We start from the raw sequence: 18254 nt of genomic DNA on the forward strand, positions 1-18254 counted from the left end.
AGGCAATGATTGAAAACTTTCCCTTAATTCTTAAAATTACTGCAAACTCTGCTGTTAGAACAATAGCAGGCCAACACATATCCTTAGACTCTCTAGCCAAAGTTGTCCATAATACTAGAACAGCTCTTAATAATCTTTCAGCTGAGCAAGGAGGTGTCTCTGCTGTGGTCAACACCACGTGCTGTAATATTTCCTGGTTTTATATAAGGTTAACACCTTCTGGGGAAACTGAAACTCAATTACAAAACATCACAGGACAAAGCACTTGGCTTAAAAAAGGTGACTTGGCACCATGGCTCTAAAGTACACCCCAATATTGGGAGTTATCCTGTTTATAGGAATCACAATAATCTCCCTGGGGTGTTGTGTTCTCTGAAAAGCCTTACATCCATGATCGCAGCCGCTACCCACCGAGCAAACCATCTCCCTAAGACTGGAACGTCTAAGGCACAAAGAAAATGACCCACTTAAAGAATGTACGTCTGAAACCATGACCTGGGAAGATCACAGAGGTTAGGCGAAAATGTCCTGACCTACAGATACAGCGCAAAGGAACAACAAAACCCACACACACGTCAGAGCAATGGCTGAGGACGGCACTAACGTCTTACACTTTGATCCTGTTTCCCAGTTACTCAGAGAGTCTGATCAAAATGGGGTAATTGTTAAAAAGAAACCCATGGGCCCAAAATGGTGTCACTTCGACCAAGTTCCCCAAACAGCGCTTAATACCTCATCTAATTGCTCTTTCGACCTCCCCCAGAAATGTAGTCTTAACCAGGCAGCTAGGAATTTTTCAATTAGCACCACGTGGATGAGGTAATCTGCATAAGCCCCTTGGCCTGGAACAAGCCTTTCCTTTTGCTAATAACTTTCTTATCCCACCCTCCTTCCTATAAAAACCTCCCCTTCAACTTCGCAGAGCTCTCCTCTACCTGCTGGGTGGACGCTGTCAGATTCATGAGTCAGTTAACAAAGCCAACGAGATCTTCAAATGTATTCCATTGAACTTTGTTTCTTAGCACGTCTTAATCACCGTAACTTTATAGTAACTCTTGAAATCAGGTGGTATGAGCCCTTTAACTTTGTTCTCCAAAAATTTTGTGTGTGTGTGACTCTTGGTCTTTAGCGTTTCTGCATTTTTTTTAGAATAAACTTGTCAATTTCTAAAAAAAAAATTATGTTGGGGGCATTACGCTGAATCTGTAGGACAGTTTGGGGAGAAATGACACCCTAACAATATTAAAACTTCCATTTCACCAATAAGGTCTATCTCTCCACTTATTTTGGAGTTCTTTAATTTCAGAAAGGTCTTTAAAGTTTTTAGTCAAGGTCTTCCATGTCTTCTGTTAAATTTATTCCTAGTTATTCTATATTTTTTGATGTTGCTAAAAATGGACTTTAACAACGATTCCCTAATTGTTGTAAATGTATAGAAATGCAATTTGACCTTGTATCTCGCAATTTTGCTAAATTCACTCAGTAGTTACTTTGTAGATTCCTTTGGATTTTCTATATAAGCAATTAGGTCATCTGTAAATAAAGATGATTTCACTTCTTTTCTATTTCTTTTCCTTCCTCTTTTGCAGTTCATAGGACCTCCATTACAGCACTGAATGTTAGTGGTCAGAGCAGATATCCCTGCTTTGTTCTCATCTTAGATGGGAAAGCATTCAGTAGTTTACCATTTAGTATAACATTAATTGTAGATTTCTCATAGATGCTCTTTCTCAGACTGAGAACATTCTCAGCTATTCCTAGCTTGCTCGTCTCTTATTAGACAGCTAAACAGTGTTACTTTATGTAAGCAGCCGGCTACTGACAGCCATGTAGATTGTTTTCACTCTTCCGCTATATTACAAACACTGTAATAGGAATAGACTCAAATGCTTTCAGAAATTTAGTACATGATAAAAGTGGCATCTCAAATCAGTGACAAAATCACAGGTTACTGAACAGGTAGTGTTGGGACAACTGGACAGGCATCCAGGGGAAAAGCTGGATCCCTGCCTTAACTGAATAAATTCCAAATGGATTAAAGATTTTATTTTTTTTAATTTGTTTTTTTGCACAAATGTCATATCACAGCAGTACAAGTGTACCTGTAGATTAAACTTCTAGAGGTAGAGAGGCGCCTGGCTGGCTCCATTGGAAGAGCACGCAACTCTAGATCTCAGGGTCGTGAGTTTGAGCCCCACGTTGAGTGTAGAGATTACCTAAATAAGTAAGCTTAAAAAAATAAATTTCTAAAAGTAGAGAAGCTTGATTTAAAGGTATGTACATTCATCATTGGTGAATACTGATGCTTTGCCCTCCTGAGATCCCTGCCTCAGCAATGTATGAAAGTGTCTACTTCCCTACACCTTTGACAGTAGAGCACATTATCCGACTTCATATGCTGCCATCTAACCACTGGAAATGTGAAAACATTAGATTCTTACATAGAATTTCCCCTATCATAAGGGAAGTCCAGTCTCTCTTTTTTTTTTAAAGATTTATTTATTTGATAGAGAGAAACACAGCGAGAGAGGGAACACAAGCAGGGGGAGTGGGAGAGGGAGAAGCAGGCTTCCCGCCGAGCAGGGAGCCCGATGTGGGGCTCGATCCCAGGACCCTGGGATCATGACCTGAGCCGAAGGCAGACGCTTAATCGACTGAGCCACCCAGGTGCCCCGAAGTTCAGCCTCTTTTCATATGTTTAAACAACACTGCTTTTTCTTTGAAGCATCTATTCATATTTTTATCTCATTTTTATACTAAGATACTACTGGTCTTTTAAAAGTTGGATTAGCAAGATATTTTATAAATTAGAGAAACTAATCCTTTTATAGGAACTGCGACTTATTTGCCTGTTAATTTTGCTTCTTGTGTTTTGTCAGGCAGAAATGTTTTAGTGTGGCCAAACTTAACCCATTTTTTATTTTATGTCTTCTGAGTTATAAGTCATAGATAGAAGCCTTCCTTACCTTCAGGTTATGGAAGAATTCTCCCATGGCCTCTAGTATTTTCTAGTTTCACTTTATACATTAAAATCCTTAATCCGTTTGGGGTGCCTGGGTGGCTCAGTGGGTTAAGCATCCGACTCTTGATTTGGGCTCAAGTCATGATCTCAGGGTTATGGGATCGAGCCGTGTTGGGCTCTGCCGGGTGTGGCTTGCTTGAGATGCTCTCTCTCTTCCTCTGCCCCTCCCCCCTCTAAAAAACAAATTAATTTAAAAAAATAAAATAAAATCTTTAATCCATTTGGAATTTATTCATTTGAGGCAGAGATCCAGCTTTTCCCCTGGATGCCTGTCCAGTTGTCCCAACACTACCTGTTCAGTAACCTGTCATTTTGTCACTGATTTGAGATGCCACTTTTATCATGTACTAAATCTCTAAAAGCATTTGGGTCTATTCCTGGATTATCTAGTATCTTCCATTGATCTTTCCACACATGAACTAGTACTGTCACCAGCTAGACCCCAAGACATGACCTTTATTGCTAGCCTGCTTGTACCCAATGGACTTTGTCCCACATTTTCCCTTAAACTCTTCTTTTCAGCCTATCTTTTAACTCAGACAAAAGACCTGAGGGGCATAGCACCCTCTGATGGAAACCAAAACTGCCCCCCAAGCAATAATGACGGCCCTGACCCAGGCCACCCAGACCAGTTTGAGCTTAGCCCCACCTCACAGCTGTGCAGATGGACCATGGAGTGACTCACGGAGTGACCGACAGTTACCTTTATGTCATCACAGTACTAAAATCTCCACTCAAAGAGAAGCGCGAGCCTCACTTACATAACATACAATGTGTGTAAGGCATATTTCCTCAAGATACATGTGCGACCTGGTGCCTGCCTCTACATATGGGGACAAGGCTTCCCTTTCTAAATATTCATCCTCACTGTAAATAAAAGGAACCCACTCACCCTTGCTCAGGGATTCAGGGCTTTGGAAGTTATTCCCCATGATCTCCTTATTTGCGGCAAATAAAATTTCCTTGTGTGAAACTCACCTGGTGTGTAACTCACCTGGTGTAGTTTCTATCTGTGATTCACCAAGGAGCAAACTCACGTTAGTTCAGTTATAGTATTTTAGTTATTAAACTTTATAATATAGTATGTTTTAAAAACTGAAAGGACTAGTCTCTGTTGTTTTTCTCATTCAGATTTTTTTTCTGCTTTCTCTTTTTAATTTCCTTACAAATTTTAAAATCAGCTTGTCTAGTTATTGAAAAAAATTGTTTTTTACTTGTAATCATGATAAATTTATAGCTTAACCCAGGGAGAAATGACATCTTTATAATGTTGAGTCATACTGTCAACAACACTGTCTTTCCATTTGTTTAACTTTTCCTTGTAGCTTAGGAACATATTAAAGTGTTCTTTTTATGGTTCTTGTACATTTCTTATTAAATTTGTCTCTAGCACTAAAGTACCTAGTTCATTTTTGTATTTTTTTCTCACTATGGTAAAAGCTGTCTTCTTAAAAATATATGGATGCTGCAGATTTCAGTATATTAATCATGTTTTCTGCCACCTAAATAAGTTCTCTTATCATTTGTAGTTTTTCAGTTAATTTTCTTACCACCTGCAGAGTAGTAATTTTTACCTCCTGATCTCTGAGTTTTAAACCTCTAATTTCTTTTTCTTTTCTATTATGAAACAGTCTTAACACCAATGAATCTGAATTACTGCTAGAGCAAATGTTTTCTGAGCTTTCAGTTAGTATTTCTGAAAAATAAGATCAGATATAAATTTAATGTCATTTTGTTTTTCCCCAAGCACAACTCTCCATAAGACCTTAATTTTTGTCAACATTGTTTGTTAGGGTGGTGCTTTTCAGGCATTTTATAACCCTGTGCTGGTAAAGAATGGCCCATCTCAGCCCTGAGGGTGACACAGAGAAACATGTCAAATGTGGGTCATCCCTGGTGTGTGGTTGACCAATTGCCCATTGAACACTTCATTAGTTGGGGCAGGGGATATGACTTCGGGCCACAGACTGTGGTTTCTTCCCCACTTCTGCTTTTCCTCTCCCCACCAGCCTAGCCATTCAAATTTGCAGGAAGTAATTCAAAGAGCTGACTGTATATTTAGATGGCCCTGTTGGAATTCCTCTGATCAAACAAAGCACTGACATGCATGGGCACCCACATGGGAGGCTAGGACTAGAACTTACTGGATGGAAAAACCCAAGCCGTTTAGATTTTAAATACACAGGGGACTCAAAATACAATATTATGTTGAACCCCAAGGGAAAAAGATATGTTATCTTCTGCACTATTTTTTCACTGCTCTTAAAAGCTCATACCTTGGGACACAAACCTTTTTGATATTCAACCACTGCTCTAAAAGGGTCTGTTACAGCTCACGTGATTGACAGAGGAAGAACAAACAACTGGTTTACTCAATAGAGGTATTTAGAAAATGTTCTTTGGCCCTATGACCGCACTTCTCATGATTTCAAGCTTTTACTTTTGGCACTGCTCTTCCATGATAAATATGATAATTTCCATCTTAAAACAAACTCCTGCTTGTGTAGGAAAAGGAAATGGAGCTCTCAAGGCTATTTCTCTCTCCCTGACTCTGTCCAAGAAAGGCCAATCAACAGGTTTCTTTCCACGAAAAGTTCTACATTTCGGGGGTGAAAGGTCTAGGACAGGCGTGACAGGTAGAAAAATGGGGATCCTAGGACACAGGCTATGGGGCTCCCCCCACCCCATCCTGGTATGAGCCCAAGGAGGCCATTTGCCAGGCAAAATAAAACCAATGCAGCCTTGACTGTTGGTTTTGGATTACAGAAACTAATATGGACACTGTTTGGGTTTGCTTGCCAACTCTTCCACTTGAGGCTTGTGCTCCCTTACCCTGTCCTTGCGCCAGGTTTTTCCACCATAAAATAGGGATGAAAACAATGCCTGTAGCACAGTGGTTTCGTGAGGTCCAGAAGAATGAACACACGTCAAGAGCTTCGAAAAGTACCTCGCAACTATCAAAACCTCAATAAATGTTCGCCATTATCATCAACAACATCAAGATATAAGCTTCCCACGGAATTACAGCTGCCATTCCATTTATGGTAAGAAGAATTTATCCACCGCTGCTTAAGCTGCAACCTGAAAAAATTCCATTCTCTTTCAATTCCTTCTGCAGGCACAGTTACAAATTGTGTTCCTTAAAAAAGTCCTTCTCAAAAGACAAATACTTTATGACCTCACTTCTATGTGGAATCTGAAATAGTCAATTTCATAGAAGCAGACCATGAATGGTGGTGGCCAGGGTCTGGGGCAGGGAGACTAGGAAGATGGTCAAAGTGTAGAAGGTTAAAACAAACAAACAACCCTTCTCTCCAAGTGTTAAATAATTTAACTTACTACAACACTGTAGTTTATTTTTTTTGGCTTTAGTTATGTTTCACTGAGATACGTTAATGATATCTGACAAAACTCAGAATTCTTAAAATAAGATATAGAAATATACAATGGGTTCTCTCCTCTGCAAATAATTCTCTCCTCTTTCAGTTACTTGTAACACAAAGTATTTATTTTAGAAAAGGATGCCAGGAAAACGGTTAACTATATTTTTCCTCCTGTGCAGCTAAAATCTACCTGAGTGTTGTGTTTTAAGCACCTCCGAGATCAGCATTTTTCAAGCTATGCTTGCAACCCATTAGATTATGAAATAAATTACTGTCTTAAAAAAGTGAAATAGAGTTGGAACTATTAGTATGAATCATACGCAGCAAGGGGAAATCTTGTTGTGTGAGACTTCTATTTCTGTTTTATACTCATAAATATGTATGAAGGTATAGGACCACAGTACCGGGCCGGTGATGGTATAACTTTCGTACTGTGGGTCCCAACCAAGAGTGTGATCAACACCGTGCTAGACAGTTGGCATAATACCTTATTCTACTTAAATTATCATTACTTCTCAGGAATTCTGCACAGAGGTCTCCTTCATTGTAAACATACTGACAACTTTCAAAAGAATGGTAATGCAAAATAAATCCAAGTCCTCCTTCAGAACATCTCAGCTTCCTGACAGTAGCCATGGGTAGTAATTGCATTTTCCCAGTTGCCTTCTCAATGGCTCAAATGGGAGCCACTTACCATGGCAACACAACCCCGGCTTCCTCATTATTCTACAGATACTTGTGAGGTGCTTCCTGTGCGCCAGGAACTACACTAGCTGATAGGAATGGCTGACGCCAGAAGGAGTTCACAAGTAGCATCCTGGAGAAGGACCCATTTTCGGTCCTCATTGGGAAGATGTGCGTGGTGGCCACTTGGCCTTGTCCATGTAGGTCTGCTCCTTCTGGAGAAATCTAGAGCTGTAAGAACTAACAACGTCTCATAATAAAAGAGCAAAAGTAAACCATTTCTACTTTGTGATGGTTGGAGGAGAAAAAATACATACCAACTACCTTATAAAACCACTCAATTGGTAATGATTCATGTATTAATTCTGCAAGCTCTAGTGTTGTCCTTTTATGATGATATGTGTCTTCATTGTTGACCCTTCTCCTTCTGCGGCCTGGTTCTGAATCCATTGTCCATTATATACGTTGCAGAGTCCCTCCTTCTTTATCCCTGGCCTTTTCTAGATGGTGGGCTCTACCAGATAATCTCCTCTGTGCTTCTGACAATACTCACAAGAGCAAGAGATGTACATCAAATACCCCATGACTTTTGTTGATGGATAAGGAAAAAATATGGGAGCTTCTTACCTTGGAGGAACTGGTAGCCTGGGGCACAGTGAGTATGCACTTGGATCCTGGGTGTAGTTGATGGAATTCAAACTATAAACACACAGGAAGGACCCTGGAAGCAGAAGACACACACACTGTACCATCCTCCTACATTGTGCTCAGCTTTGTAGGGGAGCCAGTAAGAAAACCATAGTCCTTTCACCAAACCGGAAGGAAAGGGAATACATCACTCAGATTTAGGAAACAGGTCTATAGGTGACCTAAACACAGAAAGAATAAGCATAAAATCATACAATTTGAGGTCTCTTACCCTTCCTCCCTCCCCTAAATCTCAACTCAAAACTAAAAGTTATATGATTAGCACGAAAATCTTTTGAAGGTTTCTGAAGATAATTTGTTGTATAGGCTTGATATTTTTAACCCAGCCTTGCAAATAATTTTTTCAAAATCTGGCACACCATTTCACAGGCAGATAAACTTTGCAGTGGATTGCCTCAAATTTCTTTTACTTTCCTCTGCTTGTTTAATCCTTATAACGTAAATCTCAAGAGTGGGCTCAGAGCCAGGTACTTCAGTTACGTTAATGATTAGTGCAAGTATCCATGGGCCCCAGCATTTTAATGAAAGAACATTTTAATGAAAGCCCAGAGCTTGCAGCCCCTCTCTAAGACTGGATGTGCCCGTGTGCACAGAGCTCTCTGACCTCTGTCCGACCCTGCCTTCAGGCCCTACAGGTCAGTCTATGCCATGCTCTGTATGGAAGACCATTCCCTGGCAGTGAGCAGAGAACAGCTAGGGTTCCAGATAAATTCCAGATAAGCCTGAATGCAAGTGCACAAGCCCAGGAGAAAACATTTATGGCCTTTTCTATGCAAGAAGAGGACAATCCCCAAGGAACAACAATTTCCAGCTTTGTGGAGAAGGCTGGGTAAGCTGTCTCATCTAGGTCTGCACCGGTTCTCCCACTGTGGTTCCCCCATTGTGGTTCCCAGCCTGAGGGGGAAGAGTGAACCCCCATCCCTTGGTGCCTACCATTGTTGTCTGCAAAGAGCTGGACTTCTTCCAGGGTACTGAGCTGCTCTTCGGGACATCTGGACACGCAGAGGATGGTGGAGTTGAGCCTCACATCCTTGACTTCCAGGTTGCAGGAATTCATAAAGAACACATGTCTATGAAACAGATGAAACGGAAGACTATCTGAGAGCATTTCCTCTCATTGGGTTTAAGGATGGGCCTTAAAAAAAATCCCCACGTTATCAAAGGTGGGAATAATAATGGCAAATGTTTATAACCAAATGCCTCAGCATAATTTACCATGTATTATGCCTGCTGGGGGTCATCTAGGGAGATATGCAGGGTAGGAACCATGCTCAAGTGTCTCCCCTGGGAGAGAACACTAAGGGGTGATCCGAGGAAGTCACTGAGAAATTGAAGGGACTGATAAACTGCCCAGGGAGGGACGCCTGGGTGGCTCAGTCGGTTAAGTATCTGCCTTCAGTTCAGTTCATGATCCCAGGGTCCTGGGATCAAGTCCCGCATTGGGCTCCTTGCCCTGCGGGGAGCCTGCTTCCCTCTGCCTGCTGCTCCCCCCCTGCTTGTGTGCTCTCTCTCTCTCTTTCTCTGGGAAATAAATAAATAAAATCTTTATAACTAAAACAAAACAAAACTGCCCAGGGAATGCTAGAGCATCAGGCCAGGGCATAAACTACTCAGTGAAGTCCGCAGAAGACAGATTGGCACTTGAGTGTTCAGCTCTACTTCAGAGGATAGCTGAACTCAGGGAAGTGAGAAGTGGAAAGGGGAGAGCTGAGGCTGTTAAAAATTAATAGCCTAGCCCTCCCTCTGCCTCCCAGGTTGAGAGCCAGGAAACTCGTGAGACCCTTCCCACTCCAGCCCTTCCGCCACTGGGTAGACGGGGCATGAGAACAAAGCTGGTTGTTGCCCTTAATGGGGTCAAGAGCCAGGCGAGCAGCGGTAGCTCCCAGACCACACCCAACGCCTCTCCAGGCTGCTGAGATCAGGGGAAGCCAGAAGAGCCCAGGAGGCTGCTAGGGAGGCCGTCCTCTAGGGGAGGGCCCTAGAGAGGGGGTGCTAGGAGGGGGCTGGGAGGGAGGGAGGTGGTGTAATAGGAAAAGGGGGAACAGATCTCCTGGACCTATGATAAATACATGCTTTATTTAATTTTTTAAAATTGTGGTAAAATACTCATAAAATTTTACCATCTTCACCATGTTAGGTGTAGAGTGCCTCCCAGGTTGGGCATTAAATACATTCCCCCTGCTGTGGGACCATCACCACCACCCACCCACCCACAGAACACTTTTCACCTTGCAAAACCCAAACTCTGTACCCATGAAGCAATAACTCCCCTGCCCCTGGCAAGCACCATTCTGCTTTCTGTCTCTGGAAATGTGACTCCTCTAGGTACCTCATAGAGTGAAATCATAAAATATTTTTCTTTTTGCAACTGGCTTATTTCACTTAGCATAATATCCTCAAGATTGACTCACGCTGTAGCCTGTGTCAAAATTTCCTTCCTTTTTAAGGCCGAATAAGATCCCATTCTATATATATACACATTAGGTTTATCCGTTCACCTGCTGATGGGACACCTGGTTGCTTCTACTCGTTGGCTACTGAGAATAAAATATATACTTTACAATCCGAAGAGGACTTGACCATTTCTCAGCATGCATGGGTACATCTGGGCAGCCTCTTCTTCCTTCATTTGTGTAAGTGACCCACAGGCACAGGAGGAAATGCCTGCAGGCAGTCCATGTCCAGCGGAGCAAAGCCCCTCTCCTCAGGCATGACATTCAGGGGTAGAAGAGGCCTGGTCTGAGATCTGTACTTGGTGACTTCAAATTTATATTCAGGACCTATTTAGATCCATAAATTTTCTCTCCTCGAAGTTGCTTTTGATCATCAAGTCTCAAAAATTATTACAAGGCGGTCCTCCTCTTAGAAAAATCCTGGCCACGGATTTCTGTCTCTCTTCTCCCCTTTCTGTTTCTCTGTTGGAGTTGGAGGGGTGGTGACACCACCGTGCCATAGTTGAGAGTGTATCCTGGGGTGGGAGTGGGACACAGGTCCCCAGAAGGCCCAGTTGGGATACAGGTATTTCCACTGAGATAAAATACTGTGGGTGGTGTGCAGTTGGTAACATACAATTGGTAACACGATTCTGATACATTGTGGAGAACAACAGTAGCAACTAACATATATTAAGCCTTACTTAGCTCATGCAGTGTCTCAGTGGATCCTTAAAACAATCTTGTGAGTTGGGTATAATAACCAGTTGAAAAGATGAAAACTTGGCTCAGAGAGGTTAAGTACTCCGCCCAAGGCCACACAGCTGAAAAGTAGCACAGGCTGAATTTGAACTTAGGACTAGCTGATTCTAAAACTTGTGTCTTTACGACCACACACCCCCCTCCGTTTTTTATGAGATGGGCTGATAGTTTTAAATGGAAAAACAGTTTCTAGGCTCCGAATGGCTCATCAATACAGTTCTGAAATATAGTATAGCCCCTCTGGGTTGGGGACTTACTTGAACACTTACTTTTTTCGCGTCATGTCCTGCCCTGAAAGAGGGGCCCCTTCCACTGGGGAGTTCTTCTTGCCACACACATTGCCAAAGCTGTCGTAGCCAAAGAGAAGTCTTCCCGTGGCGCCTGCCGCCACCGAGTAGCCTGTGATGAACATCTGGCAAAACCCAAGTGGCACATGAGAGCCTGGCCAACGGGCTGAAGACTCGCCGCCCCCCCCGGCCCCCCGCATCCCTGAGGGTGTTGATATGAAGTGGAGCCAGGTAAAAAGCAAATCTTCCAGCATCACCATATGCTCTCCTTCAGCGACATATCAGTAGCACCAGTCAGTCAAGATGCTGTTACTCTCACACTTGCTGCAACGGGTTAGGTAGGGAGAACATTCTTAAAGGCTGAACAGATTTCTGTCCATGTTCTTACCTCCACATACTTGTTACCCTCTTTTCCAAGAGTCTGTCATTTTTTTTCTTCTGGGCCTAACTTCACCAGGGCAACTCAAATCCCCGCCCCCGCCACCCAACCAGGTTCTTGCTTTATCTAAGGGTGCCCAGGACTACTGCTACTTCTTTCCCGGAGTTTCCTTTCATCTCTCTCTCCTTCCTCTTCCCTTCCCTTTTCCCCTGAGTTTCCTTCCCTTCTTCCCTCCCTTCCTTCTCCTTGCCTCCTCCTCCCTTTCTCTCTCCTTTTTTCTTTTTCTCTTATATTTAGGGGACTTGGACCCTCAGGGGCAGAGGCAACACAGTAGACGTGTACCAAAATACCGCTCATAACAAGCAAGAAAATGGTATTTGGGGGTAAGTGCTTAAGATGTACAAAAGAAAGAATCTCAGGAATTCTGGACATCTTGCAACCTATAGTCACTTTTATCCAACTTCATCATGAATATGGAGTATTTTAAATTTCAGCTCAGGTGACTATTGCGTTGTATGCATGGATGGGCCCTCCACTAAGATTGCGTATCCCCCAGAATGCAATCTTAGTGTGGTAAGTTTCCCAGTTTACAACGCATAGAATAGCATTTAATAATTAGTCCCAACATGATCATTCCAGGAGTGAGGATATGGTACACCACTCAATAAAATATAGTAATGACACCCCATGTTCCAAAGGTACGTTGTCCCAAAGTCAAATATGTTGCAGATATTCTTCATTCACCACAATTTAGAAATCAAAATAACAGTCCTGAAGTGCCCAGCGTGTGCCAGAGACCGTTATGAGGGGACATAAAGATCAACAAAACCGAATGCCTGCCTTCAAGGAACTCAGCCCAGAAGATGGGCAGCCTCTCTGTCCCGGCCCCTCCCCAGCACCTCCTCAGCTCCTGGTCAGATTTCAGGAGGAGAGCATCACCTTTGCTGGTGGACAGCTCCCTCACCCGGTACTTGGGGTGGGGGTGGCTGCTGACCCAGCCCCAGGCTGCTTCTCCTGCCCGCTCCGCTTGGAGTGTGGGAAGATCCCGACTGGGTCTGGACTTGGAGGAAAAGGAAGCTGGGCTGCTGCCCAGCTCAAGAGAGAGCTAATAAGGACGGGGTATTTTCCATTGATCAACATTCTTTATGTTAGTATCTCCCTTGGGAAGCCGGTGGGAGGAGTGGAAGTTCTGTTTTGTTTTAGGGTGGGAGGGATTTGGTTACACACTAAGTCCCTGCCATACCACTACCACTACTTTAAGCCATCAAACTCTGTTCTCATTTCCAACACACAATTACAATTCCATATGACGGGTGATATAGCACGAGTGGATACCAGGTATGGTGAGGCTACCAAGGAGATCACGGTCAAGGGTGCCAGGGAAGATCCAGAAAATGGAGTCTTAAAAAGGAACGGGAAGGGCAGGTGGGGGAGGAGACTGCAGAGGTAAGTAGAGGCAGACATGGTCCAGAATTTGAGACATTCTGTTCTGTGTGTCTTATGGAAACATAAACAAAGGCTGGTACCTTTTGTCTTTGTAGTAGACTGCACGTGCCTCTAATTCTGGCCCCTCACCCTAAACCTCCCTAACTGGGGGGCAGCACCATCAATAACCTGGGTCTAGCATGTGCCTCTTTACCAATCAGGATGTCAGAAGACCAGGAAGCTGAACAGCAGAGGCAGAAAAACACACCTTGCCTTGTTTTAAGTATCCCTGATTAAAAAAATCTTGCAGGAGATAATGCAAGGCAGTTAAGCTTGCAGGACTCTCATTATTATTCAAATGCAGTAAAGAGAATGCGGGCATATTGAAGACTTCAGATTTATTCTGCAAACGACATGGAATTTGAAAGCAGTTTCCAGCTCTGTGCCCCCTCTCAGATGGTTCATAATTCTTCAGGCCGTGATGGGCCATCTACACATCCTTTCCCCAGGTGGCTGTTGGGCTGAGGGTTTGGTAGTGCTGTACTAGGTTTGAGCCCTGGAGGGGCTAGGGAAGATCACGGAATAACATGAACAGCCTGAGGTCAAAGCTGCCGCGCCTGCAGCTCAATAGCAGGCCCAGAGAAACGGGAGCCATCTGCGGGGCAGTTAAGGAGGAGGTGGTGTAGGTACTCTCTCTTGGCTCCTGTAGGAGGGCTCAGAGGGCCACGACATGACAACACACAACAATCAGTTACACCTTTGAGACCCAGCCTTCCACGGTACCTGTAACCATGTCTGTCATGAGAAACCAGTAGGTAAAGTCAACAAATGAATAAATCCTTTTTGAAAAAAGAGGAATTTGGAAAGAGGAACAAACATAGTATTTCAGGGTCTGTTCAAATTGAAATCTTTGCAACAAAGGTAATTACTGTGGGGTGATGTAATGCTGCTTTATAAATTAATCATTAACCACGTGGCAAATAGCATGCCCCAATCTAGAATAGATCATTTCATGAACCTGATCTTTCAAGAAGCTGAGTGGGGCTCCTTCTGCTGTTACCTACAAGTCTAAAGTAAGTATCAAAGCATCAAGATTTAGCTGCCAAGAGACCCTCCAGGACTAAAATGGCACAGCCTGATGAGGTCTATCAGCAATCCTATATAACTGGAAACTAGAATGGGAAAAAAATTATTACCTAACTATAGAGTTTATATCAAAGGCTCATTTCCCAGTTAGCTGCTAAACATAACATACCAGGCATGTGTATGTTAGGCTCAGCTAAAGTGAGAGCAATTTATCCCTAGGCTCACCCTGGATTTTCCTGTATTAGGAGAATGGCAAACAGTTGACGAATATTTTGTTTGGGGGGCTGGGATGGTAAAAGAAGTTCCATGCAGTGAGCTCAGATAATAAGAGACCACACACTGGCGTATTAAATAACAATCCTAAAAGGTGATTCTCATTTCCTAATGGAGTCTCCCATTAGAATATGGCCTGCAGCAATAAGCTTTTCCAATTTAGCGAGTCACCTGATAGGAATTCCCCAGGACTGATGTTTATTCTGTGGTCATGGCAGATGTCTCTCATTGTAGCACAGACGTTAACCTGGTGCCACCTGGAACCCTAGGCTTCCCCGGGGAAGGCACCAGGAAGGCGATTTCCATTTGGGCACAGTCATTTCAGGGCACGCACTCTGTGTGCTCTCTTCTCTACTAGGCACCCATACTTACCAAACCAGTCCAAAAGAGAAAGAACAGGAATAGCCATGTCGTATCTGTGCACTTCCTATAAAGCTGAGGTCTCCACTCTCTTTGCCGGGGGGTTCTCTCTGCAGAAGCCTTCCAGACCAAAAAAAACAAAAAGGGGGGGGGGGACTTGAGGAAAAGAGGATAAATAAACATATGGGTCCCAACCTGCATCCAAACGTACTGAAGACTGTTCAAAGTAACTTTTCTTTCTTTTCCTTCTTCCTTTCTTTTCCTTTTATTTATCTTATTTCTTAAAATGTGGCCTCCCGAAGCTTTCAACGGAGACTTCGAAACACCTGCTCTGTGCGGAGCGGACGTGAAGTCCCCAGTCGCCAAGTCCTTACCTGGAGGTGCACCTGCGGGCGGCCCCAAGTTTGCGCTCCGCAGCCAGCTTCTCCCTCGCCTCCGCCCCAGCACCTGAGTGCGGCCCTACGTCCTTCCCGCCAGGTGTCCCCAGGACTCGGCGGCGCCGGGGCGGGGGCTTTATCCGCGAGGATTGGGGAAGGCGGAAGCGTGCTCGGAGGTCGCCCGAACCTTCTCCCAGGACCCCTAGCCTTCCCGCGGGGCCTCGTCCCCTCCGGGGCCCCGTCGCCCCGGGGTGCGGGGCGGTCGCTCACCAGGTACTGGGCGCCCGGGCACTGCATCCTGCGCTCTGGGGCCGGGCGGGGGAGCTGCGAGCCGACGCAGCGCCCGCGGCGGGGGCACCGTGGCCCGGGGGCCCAGCGGCCGGAAGGGGCGCAGCGCCGCCCAGCGGCCGCCTCCCAGAGCCACGAACTTGGCCTTCGGCTCCACCTGAGCGGCTCGGGGCCCGCGCAGTCAGTCACCTGTCAGCGGGAGTGCCGCCTTTTTCTAGGGCCGTCGGCCTCAACCACCTGCGCGGTGGCAGCTCCGGGATGCCCGTTTCGCCGACCGGAGCGCAGCCCCGGGCCCCGCCACGATCCTAATTAACGCGCCCGCTCCTGCAGAGAGCAAGAAGGAGAAAGTCTCAGCAAATCCTTCCCCACGGAGGGGGCGGGGGGGTGGGGAGTGTCGCGCTGCGTTATCCGTAGCTGACAGGTAAGTAGCACTTACCCAGTGCCGGCTTCTCTTCTAACGGCTTCACAGGCATGGTTAAATAATCAACTAGGCAGAAATCATTGTTATCTGCGAAACAATGAGGGAAACTGAGGCACAGGAAAGCAGTGATGGCATATGCTAGTAAGCTGTGGAACTATGAGTTGAACCCAGGCACTCAAGCAGGCCCTTTCAAGGTGGTTCCTTGCCAACACTCCTGTGAGGGATGGCAAGAGCAGTATGAATCAGGAAAAATATCATGAAACTAAAAGAGAAATAATAAGCATGAAAAATATAATAATTGGCATGAATGTTCATTGATGCTATTTATTAATAACGTGGGATAAATACAGTGGAACAGATACAGCTGAAGAGGAATTAGTGATTGGAAGAACGGTTTCAGCAACTCTCCAGAGGCAGCAGGAAAAGGTTAAAAAAAGGAAATAAGGCAGTTTATTTTAAATTTCCTAATTAATATCAAAGATAGAGCTAGAACAGAAAAGGATTGATATAAAAATAGAAAGGAGGAAATATTTGAAGGCCTAATGGTGGTAAATTCCAAGGTTGAAAGAAGTAAAGAAACCTCAGATTGCATGGGCAAATCTCATGCCAAATATATATTTCAAATATCTTTTCCATTTTTAAGGAATTTCCTAAAAGTCCATTTATTGGAGCAATGTACCAATTACCCAACTAGTCCTCATCAGAATAACAGCTCCTACTCTGACCCACGGATCAGTCAACTCACTTATCACATGACTGTAGCCTTTAAGACTCGCGTCAAACCCTCCCCTTGCCATGTTCAGCAATCCTCAACTACTGCATGCCCAAGTTGCCCAATCTAATCAGCCTGTCTGCATTGGAGGACCCATCTTATACCAGACCCTGAAAAATCTATAAATATCTCATCTTGAAACACATCAAACATGTTTATATTAATAAATTTATAATAGTACCAAATAAAAATAAAGCTTCATTGATTGCCTTTAGAAGTTTCTAGGGGTCACACTCATTATTTTGAAAACTGGTTAAGGAAAGGGAAAGAAATCAAGCACATATCCTGCCTCTCCTATATGAACTATGCTTTAGGGTAATCACATAACTGATTAAGGAGATTTTTCTTTGTAGAGATATTCTGGCTTATATAAGTGCAGAAAGAATGATAGAATTTTGGATATCACAGTCTGTCAAACATGACAACAAAGGGACAATCTGACGTCAGTCTTCCCCCAGTGGAGAACACATTGCCACCTGTGAGGTAGTCAACCTGAAAAGTCTACTTGAATCTGACTACCAATCTATGAGATATATGGGGAATAGAGGAACAAGTCAAATGACATCACAGGGATGCCATCAGCAAAATCAAGAATGGGAGAGTCCCAGACACATGACCTAATTTTCACATCATCCACAATAGTAGTAGCAGCAAAAAGATTATAAGAAAAAAAAAGACAGAGGGGAAACCTATAAGAGACTTGGAAGGTATTTTAACATTTAACAGAAGACATTGTTTAGCTCCAGATTAAACCAACTGGAAAAATGAAAGGAAAGACCTTTCAGAGAACTATCTGATTGGATATTTGATAATCTGAAGTAATTTATATTAAGGAATTTGGGGATCTGATGATGTCATTAGGATTACCTTTAAGGAGAGTCCTTATTTAGATTTACATACTGAAACTTCTACAAAATAGTAGGCTGTCTGGGATTTGCTTCAAAAAATCCAGGGCAACCATTTTCTTACACCATACACAAAAATAGACTCAACATGGATAAAAGATCTAAATGTGAGACAAGAGTCCATCAAAATCCTAGAGGAGAACACAGGCAGCAACCTCTTTGACCTCGGCTGTAGCAACTTCTTCCTAGAAACATCACCAAAGGCAAGGGAAGCAAGGGCAAAAATGAACTATTGGGACTTCATCAAGATAAAAAGCTTTTTTACAGCAAAGGAAACAACAAAACTAAAAGACAACCCACTGAATGGGAGAAGATACTTGAAGATGGTATATTTTAGTCATTTAGGGGTTAGTATCCAAAATATATAATGAACTTACACAACTCAACACCAAATGGGCAGAAGACATGAACAGACATTTCTCTAAAGAAGACGTACGGATGGCCAACAGACATGAAAAAATGCTCAATATCGCTCAGCATCAGGGAAACACAAATCAAAACCACAATGAGATACCACCTCACACCAGTCAGAATGGCTAAAATGAACAAGTCAGGAAACGACAGATGTCGGTGGGGATGCGGAGAAAGGGGAACCCTCCTACACTGTTGGTGGGAATGCAAGCTGGTGCAGCCACTCTGGAAAACAGTATGGGGGTTCCTCAAAAAGTTGAAAATAGAGCTACCCTATGA

The 18254-nt window shown here is 43.7% G+C and overlaps 1 protein-coding gene across 1 annotated transcript in view; it reads right to left on the bottom strand.

Annotated features, from left to right (window-relative positions):
* SLC44A3 (solute carrier family 44 member 3) overlaps window positions 1-15542 on the bottom strand; it is a 98964-nt gene extending 83422 nt beyond the window's left edge. Inside the window, exons 1-5 of the mRNA XM_035017983.1 lie at window positions 15449-15542; window positions 14814-14921; window positions 11261-11403; window positions 8731-8867; window positions 7717-7810 (exon numbers count right to left, since the gene is read on the bottom strand). Coding sequence (XP_034873874.1) covers window positions 7717-7810; window positions 8731-8867; window positions 11261-11403; window positions 14814-14921; window positions 15449-15475 — 509 coding nt within the window. The 5' untranslated portion in view covers window positions 15476-15542. The remainder of the gene's footprint in view (window positions 1-7716; window positions 7811-8730; window positions 8868-11260; window positions 11404-14813; window positions 14922-15448) is intronic.
* Window positions 15543-18254: the final 2712 nt, after the last annotated feature.

Source organism: Mirounga leonina, unplaced genomic scaffold, assembly GCF_011800145.1.
Source record: "Mirounga leonina isolate KUSES-001 unplaced genomic scaffold, KU_Mleo_1.0 Mir_173, whole genome shotgun sequence".
In the NCBI taxonomy this organism is placed as follows: Eukaryota; Metazoa; Chordata; class Mammalia; order Carnivora; family Phocidae; genus Mirounga; species Mirounga leonina.